The sequence below is a fragment of the Diadema setosum genome, chromosome 7 (genome assembly GCF_964275005.1).
Source record: "Diadema setosum chromosome 7, eeDiaSeto1, whole genome shotgun sequence".
Classification (NCBI taxonomy): Eukaryota; Metazoa; Echinodermata; class Echinoidea; order Diadematoida; family Diadematidae; genus Diadema; species Diadema setosum.
In genome coordinates this window covers 16917324-16941645 of record NC_092691.1, presented here as the reverse complement: position 1 = coordinate 16941645, position 24322 = coordinate 16917324, and the positions used below count along the sequence as shown (strand labels likewise).

The following is a 24322-nucleotide window of genomic DNA, read 5'->3' as shown; positions in this document are numbered from 1 at the left end:
ATAGAACCACAGCTCAGATGTCTGATATGGGTAATAATTTGCAGTATGCACTGTATTTGGGGCAAATTATTTATTGTATAGGGCCTTATTTTTTCTCTCTCTTTTTTTCTTTGATAAAACACAACAGCACTGTGTGAGAAAAACAAAAACAAAGGGACCCACTAAAAAGACAAAGCTTGTATAGTGTGGGGCCCCTCTTAGATAAAAAGTTAGATGCAAAGATTTATTGAAAACAGCAACAATACATACACATATTTTTATTACTAGAAAAAGAAGGGTTGTGTATGTGAGAGTATGTGTTTATGTGTGTGTGTGTCTGTGTGTGTGTGTGTGATTGAGATGGCAGTTCAGCACGTCATGAGGCAACGTGCAATACTAACATCGAGATTATTTTCAAGAGTAGCTCATATTCAAAAGTACCTTTTTGTGATATGGATTTCCCACGTGGCACCAATGTTCATCAAGGCAAAGGAAAATATTAATCAAACCAGGCATAATCCTAAACAAACTCTTGAAGGGCACAGCCAAAGGCCAATGAGCAGGATGATACAGAACTTGTCATATTATTAGGTACAGCCTGAATGGAGACTATCTAATGCAGACAGATCAGATATGTGTAAGTCATTGGGAGTTGACTGATATGACAAAAGACAAGCAGAGACATATCTGTCAATGTGAGTCAAATTGAATTGAGTATCAATATCCTCCTACCCAGATAATGTGTTGTGATAGTGCCGATCCAAAATTCCCCTGTATTTGATGATGTCACAAGCCTGAGGAGACCTTTCTCTACTTATGTTGCATTCAAAACATGAATCTATCTTCATATTTGCTTCCTTGTTTACATATATGAACTTGTTGTATAGTATTATTTTCGTGATTTTCCTTTTATTTCCTGGCAGAAAAATAATTGAATGATAATGGCACATAGAGTTCAGGCTCTCACAGTGAACTAGCATAGGGAGCCTTCATGCATTACAGGCTGCATTTCTCTACTTCTTTCAGTAGCATGTGCCAAGAGCCACAGACATATGAGTAATTTGCCATGTAACCAAGTGAGTCACACGAGCAGTTGTGGCTTTTTAATTGATAGCTCTCAATTCGAGCGACAGGTTGCTGGTGTGGTTGTGAATCATGCTGATATGACAGCCAGATTTTAATTCATGCCACATTGTTTGCCCTGCCATAAGAGCCAATAGGCTGCTGCATATTGCCTGGATGCATGAGTGAGACACTTGCTGGCTCTACTGCAGTGTGTTTACCTACTTTTGGCACCGAAATGGTATTTGATTTTTTTTTGTGTGTGTGTGTGTGAAGACACACTCTTTCTATCTCTTCTTCTCTATATTATGTCAGGCTGAAAGTAATGTACACAAAACCAAACAATTTTATAACTAGTTTGTATGCATCTAAAAGTTGTCTATTTCAATATTCGTAAGTCTGTTAATTTTCTAGAGAATGATGTTAGGATTGTTGAATTTACTCCACTCAAACTTTAAAACAACATACCAGCAAAGTATTCTTTAAGTAAGTTTTGCTGTCACACCTCATGTTTTCAGTATGTTTCGAGTCAGCCGCTATTCACAAAATTAAAGACACACGAAAATATTGACTCTGATCCCGATATGAATGTGACGCACACATATACATTTCTCTGTTCGATACAGTACTCCACAATCGCGAATTTAACCACTCTCAAATCCGTTGGGAAGTCTCGATTTGCAAAAAGTTAGACTTGCTATAATATATAGCGTATACAGTATATTATTTACAGTAAATGAATCACGTATAAAAACTTTTTTGTGATGTTTAAATTGTGAGGGAACTTAAAGAGAAGCGGATTTAACGACTGTGTTCATAAATGTTTATCAATGAAGGAGACAAGATGTACATCTTTTGTCACTGAGGCTTTACATCAAGAGAGTTGAATATTGATCACTCCACATTTTGTTTTTTTTTTTGACAAGGAAGTTTTAGACAAGAGCTTTGCAACATTGTTTACACGTGTTGTATTAAAATGTTCTTTCTTGTTTTGTGTATTGTCATACAAGTTAGTTTCAACTATTAGATATATTGATATTAGGAGCTTGTTATGATATTGAGAAATCTTTTTTTTTTTTCATATTTGGACGTACTTGTCTAAAAAAAAACAAAAAACTGACTCACCAGACACACTGATTCATTGCTTGCATGTCGATCTCGTCTACTTTTCCAGTTAACAATAGAACAGTAGTAGTAGTAGTACATGTAGTAGTAGTAGTAGTAGAAGTGATAGTACTTACTACATTGTAGTAGTAGTAGTAGTAGTAGTAGTAGTAGTAGTAGTAGTAGTAGTAGTAGTAGTAGTAGTAGTAGTAGTAGTGGTAGTAGTAGTAGTAGTAGTAGTAGTAGATGGAGATGGGGCCAGAGTTGAATTATTACAGTAAAGATGGTGGTACCATTTAATTCAGTTTATTCTCTGTGTACAAGGTGTATCCATATTGTCAATATGTTAAATAAGTTACCATACAATTGTATGTATGGTGTTATCATTGAACAAGGAGCAACCAGTAGTATCACCTATAAAGCATGCATGGTAATACTGCTATTGCATAAATACCACATTTTCAGATTAGTGTGTCAAATAATTTCTGAATGATGTTATAAATACATCTTCCCTTTATTCAATGTCAGATGTTTTGTGGCATTTTTTTTTTTCCTCTCAGTAACTGGTAGTAGATAGGGATTTACTGTATACACCAAACATTTCAGGAGGTTTTTATTTTCGCAAATTTTGCGAGTCAGGTGCTGTTCGCGAAATTAAAGACACATGAAAATAATGACTCTGATCCTGATATAAATGTGACGCACACGAATACATTTCTCCGTTCAGTACAGTACTCCACGATCGCAAATTTAACCACTGGTGAAATTGTCGGGAAGTTCCGATTTGTGAAAATTTAGACATATTAAATATATGGTGTATACAGTACTTTGTTTTCAATGTTAGGACATCATTCGTGCATATGCTTTATATTGTATTTGAAAAAAAAAGTCCGTATCAAACGAATGAAAAACAAATCAACAACTTGTACCACTTTGAATCATGTTCTCTTTTTCTTTTTTGATGATAGAAATAAAGAAACTATTGAATTGAATTGAATTGAATTGAATTATGCAAAGTTCTTTTATTACTGTTTATAAACAGTGAGAGTTCAGATCATGTTTTTCTTCTTCACTAGAGAGATGCCAAGATCGATTTGGATGAGCAGAAAGTTGAGGAAACCACCTCATGTGCAGCTGAACGGAGAGAAAAAGTCATGAGGGAAATGGCCCAGCTTCGCCTTCAGGTAGGTCCTCCCTCCCTTGGTTTCTCCCTCCCTTGGTTTCAGTCATCAAATAGATTCATTTTTAGCACTGGGCTCACAAAGATGTGCCCTAGTTACATGTCCGATTCTTTGATAACTATGTCTGTGCACTCTAAATGATGGTTTTCCTCGCAGTGTCTTTTCAAATTATAAATTTAAAATGATTGCATAAAGCATTGATATGTAAGTACCGCTTGATGTGAGTGCATGAGTACAGCTAACTAACCTACTGATACCATAAGTGAATATTTCTCTGCAAATCTATCAAGTATCTAGTGAGCTCAAAGTGTTCACAATATTCAAATGAAAGTTTTGAGTGGGAGACTTAAAAGTGTGAGCGTGAAAGGCAACCATTATATGCATTCACATTTTGCATTATACTTGTACGCTGTACATGATATTTAGTAGATCAAACATTTGTTTTTTTTCAAAAAATGATTTTAGCTAGTATGAAAGCATGTTGAGGGCAGAAGTGCTCAAACAAGAACTAGATTTTGTAAGACATTTAAATGGTTACTAGCATCCCTATGGCTTATAGTAAAGAAATATTTACACCCTTAAAATGGAACTTCACTGCGGATTCAAATTGACTTGATAATAAATTAACAGAAATGAAAGTTGCTTTACAATCAGACCAAAAAATAAGATACATATTAAAAAAAAAAAAAAAAAAAAAAACCTGCTGAAAACTGCTTAACCAATAGTAGTGAGCCAGTGGGGTAAAATGGAATCAAAAGGAACCCCAGCTTTTGATCCTAGCAGAATCTTATTTTGCCTCTGATGAAGACTACAAAAATAAGATTTAGTTATTTGAAATTCTTTATTGAAAATTCCTTTTTTTTTCTCTCTCTCTCTCTCTCTCTCTCTCTCTCTCTCTCTCTTCATTCAGAGCTCCTATCTTTCTTTTTTTTTTTTTTTCCAGGGTTGCTATGAATTGCCAATGGTGACTTTTCATGGGAGAACTTGTTTACATTTGCTCAAGTATTTCAGAGAAATAAACCATCCTAAAATGAAAACAAAAATGGAAGAAACATTGTGAGTCATAAAATGACTAGTGAGATAATGACATTATGTAATTTGCATATATGTCAATGTGACCCTTGTCACTGCATATTACTCAGCCTTCTTATTTCTGTCCATTAAAGGAAAATCTCTCACTGTTCCTTGAAGTATTGAAGTATATTCCTTGAAGTCAGTTCTAACATGAAGTGGTTTAGCTTAGACTGTAGAACTGAGTCAAAGTGGCTTGACTTAAACCATGGTGTTATGTTTTGATTGGAAATAGACAAGAGAAGTCAGTGGACTCATCTTAAGTTGTCATGTCCCTGTAGGAAATGGTTGAACCAAGTAGTTTTTTTTTAATTAGCACACAGCTTTTTAATAATTTGGCTGAGATGTATTACAGATAAAGGAATTGATGAAAGTGCCAGACTTCATTAACATTAAAGATATTGTTTTGTTCTGCTTTATCTAGTTGCATTGTGTATAATTGGCAGTTTATGCTAATGTTGGATGATGAAAAGTCAAGATTGAGTTCAGCGTGATTCATGAACTCTGTCTTTACCATTGTTTTGTTGTATTTTCTTCTATTTCTAATTCCCTAAAAATGCTACTGGCAGACTGAGATATGAAAATTTGTGTTTTTATACTGTAGTAACCCTGTAAGCATTACAACATATCAGAGACACCTTACACTTGCAAAAACTCCTACCTATGTTTGTAAGTGTCATAGTTTATTGTTTTCACCACACCGGTCCAATCAGTGTAGACTTATTGATAATAATGATACAGTGCTTATATAGCACATATCAGTACCGTAGTGTCTCTATGTGCTTTAAGGGAGAGGACTGAAAATGGAAAAAGGAAATGTACTGTGCAACGCATGTACCATAGATGTTGCAGTTTGCAAAACCAAATTCATTCATAATACTTTTTAAACAGAAATGTTTTGAGAACAGTTTTGATCTTTAACACTGTGGAAGCTTCCTTTATAACATGGAAGTGTTCCATAGTATGGGAGCAGCATGAGCATAAGATCGCTCACCATAAAACTTAGTTGTGATGACAGGACATTGGAGAAGATTTTTCTGAGCCAATCTGAGATTATGAGAGGGAGCGTACCTTACCAAGAACTCACTGAGATATTTTGGTGCCATTGAATACAGGCAATGATGGCAGTATCTTAACGAAACTCTGTGTGATTGGATAGGGAGCCAATGTAGCTGCTTCAAAATGGGGGTTATGTGAGAATTCTTGCAGCTTCGTTATGAATTGCCTGGAGTTTATGTAGTTGCGAGTCTGAGATTTTATACAATGAACTATTACAGTAGTCTAGATGTTAAGCCTGAACAAGCTCTTTAGTGGTCTAAAAATCCAGAAACTGACAAACTTTTCCAAATTTTGGCAGCATATAATGACAAAATTGTAAATGCAACATCAGTCATTGCAAACAACCTACAGTGTGAGACTGATAATAATAATAATAATAATTAGACAAATTTGTATAGCGCAGCTACTATGTAAATATACTCTACAATTGTGTACTGCGCTGTGATGTAACAGAGTTCCTGACATTGTTACTGATTAGACACAAAAAAAAATAAGTAACAAATTAATCAAAGGCTTTTGAAAAAAGGCAAGTCTTTAACAAAGATTTGAAGACAGACTGACACAGTCTTGCTGTCATTTCATGCATTGCCCATCCACAAGAACATCAGTACTTTTTGCTTATTACCTCCTGAAGGACTGCCATGGCCAGACTTTTCAAGGTCTCCTAGTAGTATAACTTAGCTTCTAAATGAGGAAATAATTGCTCTGGCTTTGTGATGGTTTACTGCAGTATAAATTAGCAGCAAGTGGTCTGTGTGTTACAGTGCGACCTCTCTTATCCGGACATGTCGTTACTGATGCTTATCCTGATAAGGGATTTGGCTGGATATATGGGAAACTCAACGTTTAATACATCAGCTGCCTACCCAATGGTAACTACATGTAATCTATTGCAAGTAGTGTACACTGAAACTCTTTCTTTGCTACAAGCACAAAATTATAATCGGGCTCTTTTTTTCTCTCTCTCTCTCTTTTTTTTTTTTTTTACCAATATGAAATTAATTTGTTGTCAAACTCTTGGGATGATTCACCTGCTTAAATACTGAGGAATGAATCAAGCAGGTCTTGGAAAGAAACAGAATGAGTCCACAAAACTAAATTTCAGAATTCCGTCATCATTGTTAGACTGACTATATGCTCATGAGAGTGAGAGGAACACATCAATTTTGTGTTAACATGTCACATCCTCATCAGCTGGTCTTCATTCAGAATTCTGTGATGATTTGCTCAATAAATAATCGCCTTAACTGTGCCCTGATTGAATGAAAAGTTTTCTGTCCATGTTTTTGCAGTGATTTGGGGATAGTGAATGTCTGAATGCATGTTATTTAGATGAAAATTTGATGTGAATTTATGTTAATTATGTTGGGAATAATATATAATCCCATATGATTTTGTGAAGGAATTTTGTTTGAGTTTGAAATCCCCCTTTCCCCATAATTATTATATTGGAACCAAAACAACGGCGGCGGCGGCAACAACAACAACAACAACAACAACAACAACAACAACAACAACAACAACAACAACAACAACAACAACAACAACAACAACAACAACAACAACAACAACAACAACAACAACAACAACAACAACAACAACAACAACAACAACAACAACAACAACAACAACAACAACAACAACAACAACAACAACAACAACAACAACAACAACAACAACAACAACAACAACAACAACAACAACAACAACAACAACAACAACAACAACAACAACAACAACAACAACAACAACATGGTGATATCGCATCTGGATAGTAGAGAGATCTGGATAGAGGTAGGCCGCCGGATAAGAGAGGTCGGACTGTATGTGTTTGCGTACCATGAACCCATAATTTCCAATTCTTTCTTACCATTATGAAAGGCACATATCGTCGCTGGGGTGACAAGACCTTGTACTTGCAATTTTGGTGAAAATGACTTTTTTTGGATTAATGGTCAAATAATGGGTTAAGTGATGTCCTGTCCAAATCCCAACTGTCTTACTCCAAAAATGAAGCCTCCATGGCATGTGAAAGGAAAGGCTATCCCATTTGCCACAGTGCTTTGGCTGCCATGTTTTTCGGCTCTCCTGAACATTTGACATTTTGTAGATCATACGAGGTCTTGTCGCCCCAGCGACGATATATGTATTCATGCACATCTAAGATTGAAACACAAATCACTTCTTGACTTGTCACAGACAGCTATCATATCAGTAATACATGTTGATACACTGTCAAACCTGTCAATAGTGGCCACCCAAGGGAGACAAAAAGAGTGGCCTTTATAGACAGGCAGTCTGACATTTTGTGCATATCCATGCATACATTTGCATGTATTATATTTGTACATGTACAATGTATATGTATGTGTATTAGTAGTCAAGTGTAGACCAATGAATGAGGTAATAACATTTTTTACATTGGACAATGCTGTTAGTGATCGCATTATTGCATGCTAGCTTGTATGCAAGAGCAAGCTTTTCACAAGTACATTACTAGGCCTGAATAGCAACTGAATGCAGTGGTAGTGACTATCGCACTTTTCACCATGCTCAACTAGTATGGCTGCAAAGCAGAAAAACACACTGAATTATCAGCTTGGCTGCAGCTACATGTGGGTCTATGGCTACTGTATACCGCTGAAAATCTATTGCGTGATACAAACTTGGTGGTTGATTGCTAATTTGCACAAGGTCTCGAACATGGTTTTTCCTGGGGAGGGGGGTTTTTAGTGGCTGTATATGACAGGTGGCTGCTGTTTGCTGTGGACAGGTTTTGATGCATTTGGATGCTCTTGGAACTGCATATTAATGTGTGAATACAATGGACAGAACTTGGAGGGAAGGGATTCCTGACCTGCTCTACAAAGATTCTCATTTGTCTTTGACCACTGAAGCAAATTGAATGAAATTGTATTTGGATTGATTCACTCTTTTTGAAGTTATCGTTGCGGAGGTTCCTGTTGTAATTTTTGTTTAGGACATACTATACAGTGTAGAATTTGACAGGACTTCATTTCGTTCAATTCCACAGTCAGAGGTGAACCAACTGGAAGGCACAATTGATCCGATGGAGGATGACCCCCTTTCACCCTTCTTGATCCCTGTCACTGCTGTTCTGACCAATCAGCTCGCTACGCTGCGGTCACTCGTGGCAACATCACGCTTCATTGTAGTCATACCGAAGGCAGGTGAGCATCAGAGATACAAGTCCTTCATCTAACCCAGAGAATGGGAGATTGAAGCAGGCCTCATCTCTCTCTCTCTCTCCTTGTCTCTCTAAGGATCTAACAGCCTATTTAACTAATCAAAAGCGTCTGTTTCCTTGTCCTGTGTCCTTGTCACTGTCATTGATGATTGTCCTCTATTGATGATTACTGTCCTTGCCTTTTAGTGCCTTTTCAGTCCTCATATTTCCATACCTGTGTAAATTTCATTTTGGTAGAAATTTGAAAGAGATGGTTATTCTTGCCCTTGTCTTTTTCCGATACTTACATTCATGGTTATATATTGACAACTCAGTTTCATTATAGATTTTTATATAATATAATCTTTTTCTGTGTCTTATTTCATATCTATTACATTTCATACGTATCCTTCTTTTAACACTCCATTTTGTTAAGCAGTATCTCAACATTTACATTATTAAGGAAAGTAGTATCTATGAGTATCCCCATAATTTTTCAAACATTTCTTTGTAATTGGTCATGGTAATTTTCACCTACCTTGAACAATGAGTTCAATAAATTGTGTGGTTACTTCATGACCTTGAATTGAACTTAATTACTTAGCTTACCTGATGGCTGCCATTGTATGATACATTTGTACAATTAATATGTCATCTTGAAGCCCCCTCCCCGCTTGCATGCATATGCCCAATCATTTTAAAATGAACACTTATACCTTGTAGTTAATTTGTGAAAAAATACACACACACACACACACATGCACATACACATTTTTTCCCCCCATGAAAATTCCAATCTTATTTCTGTTGTAAGCTTACTCTTCTCAAGGCCTTGATTACATCATATTTCATGATATATTGTCAGATGTCTTGTAAATATATATTGTTATCAAAAACATAGATATTGCATTTTTGTACCTCTTTTTATCATTGTAATTCTATCATTTTGTCATTACAAATAAACCAAACCAAATAAATGTGAAAAGTGGTTTAGACATTGAATGTGTAGATATGCTTAAGAGTGCATCAGCTGCCACTGTAAGTGATTGTTTTGTCATGTATTGTAAGTTTTATGCTATTTGTTGTCTCTCTATCCCCAGTCATTGCTGAACTCGATGTCAACAAGAAAAGCCAGGCCAGAGCCCGTGATGCAATTAAATTCATGGAAAGAGAATTTCAAAATGGCAACAGGTAAGTGTCCAATTTGATCTTCTGTTGCCCAATGACTGTACCATGCACTCTGAATGTGGCTCTTAACATTGAGAAAAGCTTTATCGATATGACAGCATTTGTCACATGCACACTGGATAAAACATAAGAAGGAAAACCAAACAGGGCAGAGCTAACAAAAGAACTACCCTTCTCCATTTACGTATGTCTGTTTATCACCTTGTGTGATGATAATGATGATAATGATAATAAAAATGAAGGATATGTGAATTGCGCAGCTACAGTGTAGTGTGATATACCCTGATGCGCATTACAAAATAGTAGTCATGATTATAGTAGGTAATATTGAAATCTAAGTGGTATTCTTCACAAGATGAGTTTTTAACCTTGTCTTGGGCGGTGGATATGGCTCAGTTGGTAGCACATCTGCCTCCACACTCAAGGGTACCAGGGGTCGATTCCTGAGTCTCACTGAGCAACGTTGTGTGCAAGTATTCTGTCCCCGCTGGCAAGAGGCAAAACACTCTCTCCCTCAGGTAGAACGTTAAATGGAGGACCCATTTATGTGAGTTAGCCATGACTCACATATGTAAAAGATCCCAGTTCATTTATTAGTTGCAAAGCTTAGGGTGCTAACGAAGTGAAGTGGTCCCCTACCCACCCACACAAGAAAACTGGTGAATAATGCTGACCCCTTGTGGTTTTGCCCCGGGTGACTAGCAAAAGTCAGCAAATGGTATCAGCTGGACACATTGCGCCATACGCTTGAATAAACCTGGGCTTAAACCCATTAACTGTAGTTGCTTGCCTTACAAACAGAAGGAGATTATTTCATAATTTCGGAGCAGCATACATGAACGCTCATGGGTAGTTTTTGATTTCCCTGAAGGATATTTCAACAGTTTTTGATCCTGCGAACTTTGGAAATTGTAAAATGTTTGAGATGATGATTTTATACTACAAACTCCTGTAGGTACACTGGTGCTGTACCATGAATAGCTCTTGAAATGTGGTCAGCATAGATAGGAAAATTGCAGTGAAGATTTTTTTTTTTTGTTCTTTATCACCAAGTACCACTTGAAGCATACATAGAAATATATTGCTGAAGTTGTATAGGTGTTTCTAAAATATGTTTTTACATTTCTCTTTTCTTTGTTTACCCATAAAGGGCTTGTTTTTATGCCTCCGCCACGAAGTGGTGCCGGAGGCATTATGTTTTCGGGTTGTCCGTCCGTCCGTCCTTCCGTCCGTCCTTCCGTCTGTCCGTAATGAATTTTGTGGACAGGGTAACTATCAAAACCTTTTGAGGTATCCTAATGAAACTTTGCATGTATGTGTATTAGGGGATGAAGTTGTGCCTATCAACTTTTGGGTGCACATGCTCAAAGTCAAAGGTCAAAAGGTCAAGGTCAAATGCTTAAAATTTCACTATTTCCCTCATATCTATGCAATTCCTGAAGATATTTTCTTGAAACTTAGTGTATACATGTATTACCCGATTAAGATTCTCTGGTGAAAGTTTGGGGTCAAAAGGTCAAAGGTCAAATGGTCAATTAAAATGTTAAAATTTCACTTTTTTCTCTGTATCTTGGAAATTGTTCAAGGTATTTTTATGGAACAAAGTATATATGCATGTACTGACTGGCAGTGGTTATCTATTGAATTTGGGGTTCATGGAGTCAAAGGTCAGGGGTCAAAGGTCAAGGGCAATACTTCAAAATTTTACTATTTTCCTTATATTTATGCAATGCCAGCAGGATTAATTATTTCTTTTTAAATTTGATGTATGCATGTATAACCCACTAGAGATTCTCTGGGATTTTTTTTTTTGCTAAGAAGGTCAAAGGTCAAAAGGTCAAAGATCAAGTGAAAGTGCTGAACTTACTTCTTTCTCCATATCTGGGAAGTTTCTCAAGTTGTCTTGAAACAGTACATATTTGTGTATGTTCTGCCTGACAGTGATTCTCTTATGAATCAAAGGCCAGATGAAAATGATAACAATTTACTGTTCAATACAGAAATTGCACTTTTTCTCCATACCTTGAAAATTACATAAGTGCGTAAACTTATGAAAGGGTCAAAGTCAAGTCAAAGTTCTTAAATCCCCAAATACATGCTCTCCTATTCATCCAATTAAACATAGGTCAAGGAAGGTGAACATTCGATACATTTGTGACAAACATGTCATTTTAATATTTTGCCAATTTTGTGAAAATGTAATCACACATTGTCCACATGTACTATAGACCTATTAGGAGAATCATGCATTATGGCGGAGGCATACCAGTCGCCATAGCGACATTTCTAGTTGTAAATATTTTCTTCTAAATCAACTTGTATCGTGGTCACTTTTTAAGCCTCAATGTACTCATAGATACAGTAGTCATAAGATTTTATAAGTCTTGAGAGAAACCGCTCAGTATGCCTAGTTTTATTTTACATTATGTAACAAAACACAATCAGAAAATTCTTATACTGCAAAGTAAGAGATAATCTTTAAAAATGGCTGGACAATAACTTGATGAAGATAGCTAAGCAATGAATACAAATTTTTTATGAGATACTTCTAGATTTTAAGATCATGTTGTGAGGCATAGTCCTTTGTAAAACTGTTCTGTTTTCAGTTAGTTAGTCTCCTGTAAGAAATTGGAAAGATAATCTATGCAATAGTCACACGATGCATGTTTGTGTATAGTTACTGATTATTATTTTTTTTTTTTGAAGTCACATGTTTTAACAATGTCGTGTAATGACTGTTTCATCCACACTGCCTGTACATGGTCACCCCCATTGACAGAAAAGCTCTCAAAAATGGCTGACCAGAGTTCTCTGTCTGATCACAGGTATCTGAAAGCTCAGAAGGAGGATGAAAGTATGCCCTTTGAGGATAAACCCACTGCCAAGACTGATGACCAAAGTGTCAGGTGAGGTGTAGCCAAATATACAGGCAAGTTTCACCATCTGTCATACACTTGAACTGAAGTATGCAAAAAAAGACACATTATATAGATGATGACTGGCGAGGGAGGGAACATACCGAATGTTCCACCCAAAGGGTTTGAAATGCTATTGAGGGACTTATAGCCTCCCGAAATAGCATTTCAAACCCTGAGGGTGGAACGTTTAGTACATGTTCCCGACAACAGAAGTCATCATCTGTTATATTATATGGGTTAGTCAAATTATCATACTTTAGTATGCATTACAATAATCGGTCATCTGCTTTTTTACATTGTATAATGGAATAAGCAAATTTATCCTGTCGATTGCGTGAAAAATATGATCATTCAATCGTTTGGTATCGTTTGTCATTTGTTACGTGAAAATGTTTTCCCATGGGAGAACATTACAAAAATGCTCTGCCCATGGGCGCACATAACCAATGTACCTCCATCACGTGACTGTGTTTAGCCAATCACTAACCGGTATTTGACTAACTCATTTAATATAACACTATGACCCTCACTCACATCTGACGCACATATACATTCACTATCACATGCAATTGATGTTGACAGTGAACAATGCTTTTAAATCTACCCATATTTGATTAAATAAACCTTCTTATTTGCACTCAAATCTTAGAACTCAATAATGCCCTTCTGGTTCCCACCCGACAATACATAAGTTTGTGTATGTAGCGTTAATATAATTTTGTTACCATTGCCACCCTGCAGGACTTTTTGCAGTATTGCAGAGTGTGCTCACTTCTTTGCTGTGCATGGCAGTCCGATCCTCGCTGAAATGAGTAGCCCCTGCCCCAGCAGAATGGTCACTCTTCTCACTGACCGGGAACCAGTGGAAAACCCCATCGTCGTGACAACCATCAGTAGGCTGCTGAATGTGGGGGTGGATGTCACAACAGCCAAAGAGTTTATGGCAAAATGGCAGGCTCGTGTCTGACTGTCACAGGAAAGAAGACATGATATATGTTTTGTCATCAGGTATGCTTACATCAGTTGCATGTTTTGAATTTTAATTTACATGTATGTTAGTATCCTTTGTGCATTTGAAAATAGATAAGAGAAGGGAGTTTAAGGATGTCAAAGTTTTGTATTTCATTATACATGAATTCAAGCTGGATGAGTAGTTCGACTCTATATCATGGGAAAAATAAGAAGAATATGGTGCATTCGTGAAGAATGCAGCAAGGAGATATTGAGGAGTGCTAGTGTTAATACAGAGTTTCTATACAATGTGAGGGCAGAAATTGCTTTACAAAAGATTTGGGAGGCACACTGTACCAGTGAAGTATTACTGATTATTGTCCTTAAATGGAAGCAAATTGAAGAAAATTTATACCCCGTTACTCTTGCCATCGTGATCATCATCATCATCATATTGTTGTATTGTTATAATTGTCATTTCATTATCATTATTATCATTATTGTTGTCAATATTCAAATCATTTAAGTAGTAGCAGTACCAAGTAGTAGTAATAGTATTAAGTTGCATTTTTTTCTTCATTATTATTATTATTATTATTATTATTGTCATTGTTACTGATATTTTTATTACTAATATTACATCTACAACTCATGGTACAAGTACTACTGCTATTATCATTATTTTTGTTTTGACTGTCATTACCATCAGTAATATTCATAATTCTTAAAACCAAGGAGCAATTTTCCTGCAAATTGAAGTCTGGGTTATACACTGTACTTGTTATACTGCTTTCTTGCCTCTGCATGGAAGATGGCCTTGGATAGCCTTCATCAATATTAGAAAGAAGAATGACAGATTCCTGTCAGATTCTAAGTCTGATTCTGTTTCTATTTAAAATTGCATGCAATAATGCATCATGAATGAATGTGGCCTAAGAGAGATTGACCCAGATTAAGGTTATATTCTCCAATGTATCCCATTGCCAAGTTCCCTTTCATCTTTAATCAGCCACCCTTGATAATCACCATATAGCCTTCAGAGACACACTGGCAGCAGCTGCCAGCATTCATACGTTTTCCTTTTAGTTCATTTCGTTTAATCTTTAGGGGATCAATAGCTGTAAAAAAAGAAGAAGAAGAAAAAAAAAAGAGAGGTCATGAAGTCTTCATGTTCATGTCATAATCCAAACTTATCAATGAACACTACATACAGGATGTACAAACTAACATGTTGGTGTGTGAGAGTTTATAGTGAGTGGTGAGAGAGAGATAGAGAGAGAAAGAGAAATATATATAGAGAGGGAGGGACAGAGAGAGAGAGAGAGAGAGAGAGAGCATGATTCCTTCTTTCCCAAAGTGTGATTGTCTCGGTAAAAGCTCTCGGGTGTCTTGTGTTGACAAGGCTTTGCCTCCCAATGCTTCCCATGCAATTTCCTGCAACCTGCCCACTGTGCCCCCACCCCGCCTCATCACTTCCTCTTGGCTGTGAACTGCAGAAATGCTGAGCTGTGCTGCCCACCCCTGCAGCATGTCATAGACAGTGTGTCTGATTTTAGGCTACTGTTGGTCATGATTTGTTTCATACAAGATAAGGATATACAGGTAATGTTCCCTTTACAGTATGATCAGTTAATTTAATTGTGTAATCGCTACAACTGTTGACTATACGGATATCAACATTCATACTACGTAATCAAGAATGGCAGTAGTAATCCTATCGATGTCAGTTGATGGTAATGTGATTATGATGATGATGATTATGATGATGGTAATGATAATGATAGTAAAATTATTACAATGTTGAGGAGAAGAATAAAAATAAAGATGGAAAATGACAATAATGAAAAGTTTAAGACCCTGAAAATAGGTATAATGATTTCACTTGGTACCAACAATTTGTGCTGGTGTTACTGGCCCTGCTTACGCTTTGTAAGACACTAAACATAATTTGCCATTGTGAGTTCCCTAAAACCTTTTTGAAATTGTATGGGAAAAAAATGATCATGAATTTGTGAAAAATTTATCACTCATGATTTAGGTATGCTTCTTGATTCCTAATTGATTCATTAAGGAATAATCAGAGTTAATTACTGATTGATTTGAAATTAATGAATTCTTATTTTGGAAATGAGTATGCTTGAACTCAATTACTGTGGAGACTATCTTGCCAACTTCAATATTTATTTCATATTTTGCCAGAATGTGGTACCATTTCAAGTAGCCATATAATTAATTGGATGATTTGACATCATTTAAGAAAGACAAACATTTCATTTAATACCAAAAGTCACATTTTGATGATATTCTTTTCCATGTCATTGTGAGTGGTTTGCACATAATATCTCATAGAAGTAGTTATTCTGTACTTCCAGTGTCACTTTTGAATTGAAATATCAGAATGTGTATGCCATTGTCAAATTCTTACATTTGTATGAGTGGTGTAAAATTTTCAGGACTCATAGATTGTGAATAATGTGATAGCTATATACTAGTACTACATTCTCTAACACCTTCAGATGTAATGCAGTGCCTTGTAAGAAAATCCTTCCCCAATCTGCCTTGTTTTCATGAGAAAAACTGTGTCTTGTGATGATGTTACGCCTACAGTGAGGAGTATTTTATGAGCAGCAAAAGTTCCATCACTGTGTCCTTTGGCATCCAGTGTTTGTAGTTGTTATTTGGCTGGCATCAGGACAGACAAAGAATGACCCACAGTGTGAGTCAAGACAGTGAAGGGCAGTACTTTGAAAGCTGGTTTCATGCTGTGCCGTGTTGAGTTAGGTACTGTGACAAGTGGTGTCAATTAGTGAAAAGAAATCAACTTTTTCTGGTATGCTTCTTGAACCAGGTCAAGTGTGAGAGGAAGAGCATGACATACCCATGGGTAAGGCATCTCACATCTGTTGCTGTGTTGATGTGCGGAGTGTATGATAGAATAAAAGCATTTTGCTGCCAAATAACATTACACGTGAGAGACAGCCACACACTCGCGACAAAGTTTTAGACAATAAGTGCAGCAGTCTATCATAGTGTTTTTGTTCTTCAGAATCAAATTTACTGCTCTTCAAACATGATATGTTGGGATGTTTTTGACCAGCATCTCTGTTGAAAATATAGGTTGACTGCACAGGGCAAAATCTCTCTTACACTTTGAGGGAACAGGTTGGGAAGGGGTCAAGTTTATGAGTGGGAAATGAAGATTTAGCTGTGGACCTGATAGCTTGCTAGAGGAAAATGTGTGTGCTTTACCAAAGACTACTCATTTCTGCTGATTAATTTGTGTATTATTCTGATGCAGATGGGCAAAATGTGTGAGAAGTTGAACAATGGTGTACAAACCATCTGTAAGGAATTCAAACAAATTTTCATCTAGAGTCTGACCTGATTACTTACATTATCGAAAGTCCATGGTATTTTAGTTGCTGTTTATTCCCACTCCTTTGAAATGAAGCCATAAGTTACAGTCTTCAATCACCTTGATATAAAAGTTTGTTTAGTGTCAGAAAACTGTATTTGCTATAATGGGATGCTCTGTCTATTACTCTCAAGCTCGAGGATTATATGTGATGTTAAGTTTTTATGCCTCCGCCATGAAGTGTCGCCAGAGGCATTATGTTTTTGGGTTTTTTGTCTGTGTGTCTATCCGTCCTTCCGTCTGTAATCAATTTTGTGGACAGCATAATTAATAAACTGTTTGAGGTATCCTAATGAAACTTGGCATGTATATGTATGAGTGGGTGAAGTTGTGCATATCAACTTTAGGTGCACATGCTTATGGTCAAAGGTCAAAAGGTCAAGGTCAAATGCTCAAAATTTTACAGTATCCTCCATATCTATGCAATACCTGAAGGTATTTTCTTGAAACTAAGTGTATACATGTACTACTACCAAATAAAGATTCTCCAGAGAGAGTTTTGGGTCATGAGGTCAAAGTTCAAAGGTCAGGTGAAAATGTTAAAAATTCACTTTTTTCCTCCATATTTTGCAAATGGTTCAAGGTATCTTCATGGAACTTAGTACATACTGGGTATGCATGTACTGACTGGCATTGATTATCTAGGGAATTTGGGGGTCAAAGGTCAGGGGGTCAAAGTCAAGGTCGACTCCTGAAATTTTTGCTGTTTCCCTCCTATTTATGCAATGCCTGCAGGATTTTTCTTGAAACTTCATACATACATGTATATACATGTATTACCCAATAGAGATTCTGTGGGAACTTTCTTGCCAAAAGGTCAAAAGTCAAGTGAAAGTGCTAAATTTCACTTCTTCCTCCATATCTCGAAAGTGACTCAAGGTATCATCATGAAACATCATGTCGCCATGGCAACATTTCTAGAACTTTGTAATTATATCACTTCACAACAGAGCATGCATCATTCCCATTTACATGTAGGGCCATGCACATATTAGATTTCTGAGATGTTCACAGTGTCAGTAGAAAGTATGAATTTTCAGAGAAGGAAGTTTTGTGTTATTTTGTTTTGTTTTGTTTTGTTTTGAGGAAGCACATGAAATATATTGTGTGAGTAGAATCCACATGTCAAGTTAGATCAGTAACAGGAGATTAAGAACATAGGACAAGAACAGAATTGAGTGGTTTACACCATCAAAATATTGCACCCAAATAAGCATACTCATTGTAATTGAGTTCTCAAATACATATAGATTCAAACTGATGTGAATGGGAAGAGGAAAAGGAGGTAGGTACTTATATTAGTGTAGGGATAGATGACTAGATAAGAGGTTGGAGTTGTGGATGAAAAATTAGAGATAAGAGAGAGCCAAGAAATGAGAGGAGAGAAAACTTTATCAATGTGAAGATATTATAAAGTGGACAGAAGCTCATGTGAAGCAAATTGGTGCCAATGATAGTCCATGATTTGATAATCAGAGGATTAGCTGTTTTATCTGCATTTTTTTTAGTTTTTGGAATGTTTTTGTTTCCAAGATACTAGAGTGCAGATTATACAGGAATAGAATGTGTTAGGGGCGAAAGCGTAAAGAGATTGTGAGTAATGTATCCAGCGGATATAAAGTATGCTAAGCAATCTGGTTAGAGTATTTTTTAGAGAGATATTTTGATTTACTAATGGAAGCACAAATATCTGTTTTCATGTATTTCAGTTTAATATAGATAGATTAAAGACAAGAAGAGAGAACAAGAAAGAATATGGAGGGGATTTTGTGGTGCAGCGGATAAGACCACAGACTATCAATCACAGTATTCCTGTTACGAGTCCCCTGGCTGCAGTGGTTATGCCTCTAGGCAAGGTACATTATTCTCCTTGCCTTGTCCATCAGTGAGACTTGCAGCCATAGGTCTTGTGGTTGCTTCATGGTAAACATTCAATGCTCTTATAAAACAAAACAATTCAATCAGTCGTAGAGAAAAGGAAGTGAGATAATTTAAAAACATGCAGATAAGCAGTCCATTTTGGTTTCATCAATCCACTTGTGTTGACAGATAGAATGGCATAGATATATTCACGGCATGAAATTTTCGCTAATTGGAGCCGACGGCCATTTTGGCGGCATGAAATTTTCGCGAATTGCCACTGGCATTTAATGCATATAGTGTAGACAAGAACTTTCTCATGCATTTTAATTTCGCGAATCTTGGCGCTCACGAAATTCGCGAAATTAAAATGCACACGAACATTCATCATTTTACAGTAACCAGTGATTGGATATAAATGCTACTTCAAGCAATCAGTTGCTGCATTGTAACAACATCAACATCAGTTTCAATGTTACTCTCAGGATCTGTAAAATTTGGTCCAGATTGAACTGTATTGAAAACTTACCTGTGTACTAAACCTTCATTTCTCTCCTAAACTTAATCAAATATGTAGCCAGAATGATGACTCCCCCCCCCCCCAAAAAAAAAAAAAAAAAAAATAATAATAATAATAATAAATAATAATAATAATGATAATAAAAAAAGAATATATATATATATATCATGGCTCGACACTAACTTTTTTGTTTGGTGGCCCAATGGGGCCACCAAAATCCTAAATTTCAAATTTTTGGTGGCCCGAGAGAAAAATTTGGTGTCCCGAAAAAAACAATAAAAAACATTAAAAGTCCTTTTTTTTTAATGAGTCAAATATTTAAGTTTTATGATAGTAAGAATTAGAAGTTTGACATATCTACTCATAAATAAACTTCAACAAACTTGCAACACTCACTCTCAGGCACTCATTCAGTCCTTTTCATCCATCCTTTAAACAAATTTAACTGCTAATTTCCGGCGCAAAAAGTTACTAATTTATTGACATACTTTTCAAAAAATTTTGGTGGCCCGAGGCGGGCCACCAAATTTGCCCTTTTGGGAAATTTGGTGGCCCGACTTTCATTTTTGGTGGCCCCGGGCCACCGGGCCACCGTTGGTGTCGAGCCCTGTAAATATATATATATATATATATATATATATATATATATATATATATATATATATATATATATATATATATATATATAATATAAGTAGATAACTACAAGAATAATTGTACAAGAATATAATTATTCATAGCCCCAATTCAGGGAACCCATAATCAATTGTTTATAATGAAGGGAAGGAAAGTTTCAGTTCTGATGTAGTGAGAAAAAAAAAAGGTCACAGGGCTAACAAACTCCTCAAGTTCATTTTGTCTCATTGTCTATCTCTTACATCACCTGCAGGTCATCAAGTATGCTGCAAGGACAACTGAAGATGGTTATTGCAGCATGGAGCTGAGATGTACTTCTGGCATCACTTTAAAATATCCAATCCTATGCTTGACCCAGCTCATGATGGCTGTAAGCTTTATCAGCTTGCCACTTTTCTCTAATGGTCACCATGTCCATCTGAACTTCTAAATTTTGTCCATGGCTAATGGCAGTGACTGGCAATTTGAATCAATCAAACTATCTTAAAGTTATTAAGCATGTGCTAACTTTAAAATTACATGACTGTATAATAAATTTGTGACACTTCAGACATATGCACTCATGTTCACCATATTATATTACTGAAAGCTTCCTTATTTGTCTTCTGTAGATCAGGTTCTGTAGATCAGGTTCTGAGACCCCTGGAAAAATCCTGAACCAATGTCCTCTGAGATTTTAGACTGAGGAATTACCTGCTCCACAAGCATCAAACTATGTTCAAAACATTCCTGTACGTGGAGCCTTATTAGGATTTGAACCATTTATTTCCTAAGCATATGCTAGGCTTTTTTTTTTTTTTTCTACAGAGTAAAGGCTGAATAACGTAATAACAAAAAAGTATATTGTAAAAACGAAATTCAAGGTTCAGTGTTTTGATGCAAACGAGTATTTATCCTCAAACTCAAAAGTGTATTTCATTTTATTTCAGTGTCTTATCTGAGTATCTTTTTATGGAATTCAGGCAAGATGTTCAAATGATATTGTCTTTATTTGAGGTGCTGTGCCTACCAAATTCCTAGTTGCTTTATAGCTGTGAAAACATATAGGGTATGTCCACACTATTGGGCTCACCCATGCGTGGGTGATAAACGTGTGTCCAACTCAAACCCTCATCCTCTGAATGGTGCTTTTACTTCTGGCATTGGATAAGTAGTTGCCTCATGTCTGAAGACAACACAATACGGTCAAACTTGCCTAAGTCAAATCTATTTGGACTGAAGAAATAGCTTTGACGTCGAGAAAATTTGACTTATGAGGGATTAAAATCAATAGAATATAAAGAGAAGAGGACTTGAAAAGACCTATGCGATTATTCGACTTATGGGTGGTCTACTTATTATGTAAAGCAAGTTTAACTGTAGATCACATTGGTTCATGTCACATGGATGCTGCTCTTGCATGTTGGTTCATTCAAGTCTTAAAAGGGAATGTCACTGAAGGGGTCTTCCAGATATGTGCTCGCCATGATGCAGTGGATCACTTTGGATTCAGAGCCATATGCCATCTGCCTGCTCCAACTTTCCATCTGTGCTAATGCGCTGACTTATGCAATGTGGGATTTAAGCAGAGCTGTTTTTGTCCTTGTTGATAGCTGCTCTGTGTGGCAAGGAATCAAAAGTGTGTGTTGTTCCAACTGTGGAAAGAATTTGGTATAGCTGGTTGATTCATGCTTTACTCAGTTTTATGTGTGTCATTACACATCTACTTAAAGGTACTAGCCCACATTTGCAAACCCACGAAAATCAAAACTGCATAAAACAGGTCCAATATGACTTCAAGTACAAGTTATAACCGTAACATACCTCACCTGTTGCTCTTTGTCTATACCATTCCATAAAAGAGAGAAAAATCATCGTTTTAAAATCAATTTTCAAACCGGGTCAACCCGACCCAAAATCGAATTACGAGCGCGGGCTATAGCTACGTACATTGTACATGTAACACGTACGTGGACCGGAGCTAGCGAGCGTTTACGCATGCATATGGATTATGGTGCATTTTCATTTATTTTTATGAAAGTAATGGACTAATTGGAACGAAATTTTGCACAGGTGTTACTGCAATCATACCCAAACTCCATGCTAACTATGAGACCAATTGCTGCAGGTTTACAAATGTGGGCTAATACCTTTAAGTTCCTTCATTCTGCCTTCTGTACAGGGTCAAGGGGTCTTGTGGGATCAATGAGGGTCCTATCAGACTTCTGTCTCATCCTACTTTCCTGCAGGTGACATGGAGAATTCAAATACTCGGCTTGTTGACCCCACCTGGATGCACAGCTCTCTTACAAAACTACTCCATTAGATATTTTCCTGGTGAGATCAGAAGCCCTCTCTGTAACTCATAGTGGTGAATTCAGACTGCAACAGCTTTGTGACTGTGAAGATCTCCTCTCCAATCCATGATGAGTCACATGAAACAGTCTGTGAGGATCTCACATGACTTAATTTGTACTTCCATGGTGTCCGGAATGTACCAGTAAATTGTATGGTCATCTAATGTGCCTCGTCCTGATTGTTGTTGTTCCCTGTAGGCTGCTTAGACTGCAGGACTTGTTGGTACTGCACCTCTACTTTACCAGCCTTTGGACCTACTTCAGCCGCAAATCCAAGCTCTGTTTGGGTCTTAAAAGATCCCTTGTGTCGTGGAGCTCCCCTCAGTGCTAGTTCTTAAGGGATGTGTTGGTAGTTGAGCCTTGCATCCAAGTCATTCCTACCTATTGTCAGACCAGTTCGGTCACAACAGCAATGTCTTCATGTACTGCTAGCGCTTCTCATGACCCTATGCTTGCACAAACGGCAATGTGTCCTTGTACAGACTGTGTACTTTGGGTCTGTATTTTATCAAATTTGATCGTGCAGGAGTGACTTCCTCTAGATAAAGACTAAGTGGCATGGATGGTCAGTGGTGAGGCTGAAGAAGACTTGATGTCTGCACTGTTCCTGCTGCCATATTATTGAAGTGACATGGGAGAAACTCATCCAACTTGTGTAAAATGTGGCTGTTCAAAGTGAGGCCTGATGTTGTATTCCTCTAAGTAGAGTGATCCTTGCAGTCAATGTCTCTCAGTAAAGAGTGGTTGTCTTTGTTTCTTGCGGGAGACTTGCCTTCTCACATACTTGTATACAGGGTTGTATGTATTATAACTTCTAAGTAAAACTGAAAATTCAGCCTGTACCCTTACGAGCACACCTGTGATGCAGTTTGTATTCTTTGGTCAATGCATTATCTCATATAACAGGACCACTTTGTATTTCCGATAAAAATCAAGTTTGCGAAGGGATAAGTCTATATATTTGACGTCAGAGATCAGGTCTGACAATGTCAAAGGTCAAAAGCTCAATGAACTTACATAAAAAACCCACTATACTCATAATATTGGAGCATACTCTCAATAAATTTCCACAGTTTTGAGCTATGACCGTTAAATTCACACCATAAGTTCGTCACTTAAATTGTGCTGTGCAGACGAGTTATCACTTTGCATTTGCCTTGTGCCCTGTTTCTTTGGGTTTTTTTTGTTTTCTTGTGTGTGTGTTGTTTTCCGAAAAGTGGATTAACAATGAACAAAATGTCAAGCTTATAGACAATTTTGAACAAGTTATGAATACAAAGAAAAATAAGCACAGTCATGTCCACTGATAATTTGAATGATCATCCAGAACAAGTTATGATTTCCTTCATGACTTCCTTTTACTGTAATAATCGATTTGCATGCACTGCTATGTCATTTTGATTAATTTAAGTGATATGGTGTCACATGTACAATGTTGAATAAAGTTCATTCACAGTGTCAGTCTAGCTTGTTTGTGTGTGTTTTTGAGCTTTTGTGTGACTTGTTTAATCTGAATATTGTCAATTAGAATTCAGCACTTAAGAGGTCCCAAGATACCTAAGGCCGTAATTAGAATCTAAAACCACTCGTGCATTACTGCTCCTTATCTCAGCATTCAACCCCCCCCCCCAAAAAAAAGACACAAAACACAAAATAACATCATCATCAAGAACAAGAACAAGAACAACAACAACAACAACAACAAGAAACTGCTAATTACAGACTGGAAATGTGGGTACAGCAAAGCTGATGAATTTGAGGGTAGTAAGTTTGTTTGTTTGTTTGTTTGTTTTATGTATAGGATTGATTTAGCCCCCCTTTGCTGCTGCTGTTGCAAGTCCTTTAATGTACATGT

At 36.7% G+C, this 24322-nt stretch overlaps 1 protein-coding gene across 1 annotated transcript in view; it reads left to right on the top strand.

Moving 5' to 3' along the window:
• LOC140230922 (nonsense-mediated mRNA decay factor SMG5-like) overlaps window positions 1-20926 on the top strand; it is a 51833-nt gene extending 30907 nt beyond the window's left edge. The window contains exons 16-21 of the mRNA XM_072311062.1: window positions 3222-3329; window positions 8491-8647; window positions 9744-9834; window positions 12657-12737; window positions 13491-13757; window positions 20385-20926. Coding sequence (XP_072167163.1) covers window positions 3222-3329; window positions 8491-8647; window positions 9744-9834; window positions 12657-12737; window positions 13491-13716 — 663 coding nt within the window. The 3' untranslated portion in view covers window positions 13717-13757; window positions 20385-20926. The remainder of the gene's footprint in view (window positions 1-3221; window positions 3330-8490; window positions 8648-9743; window positions 9835-12656; window positions 12738-13490; window positions 13758-20384) is intronic.
• The last annotated feature ends 3396 nt before the right edge of the window (window positions 20927-24322 follow it).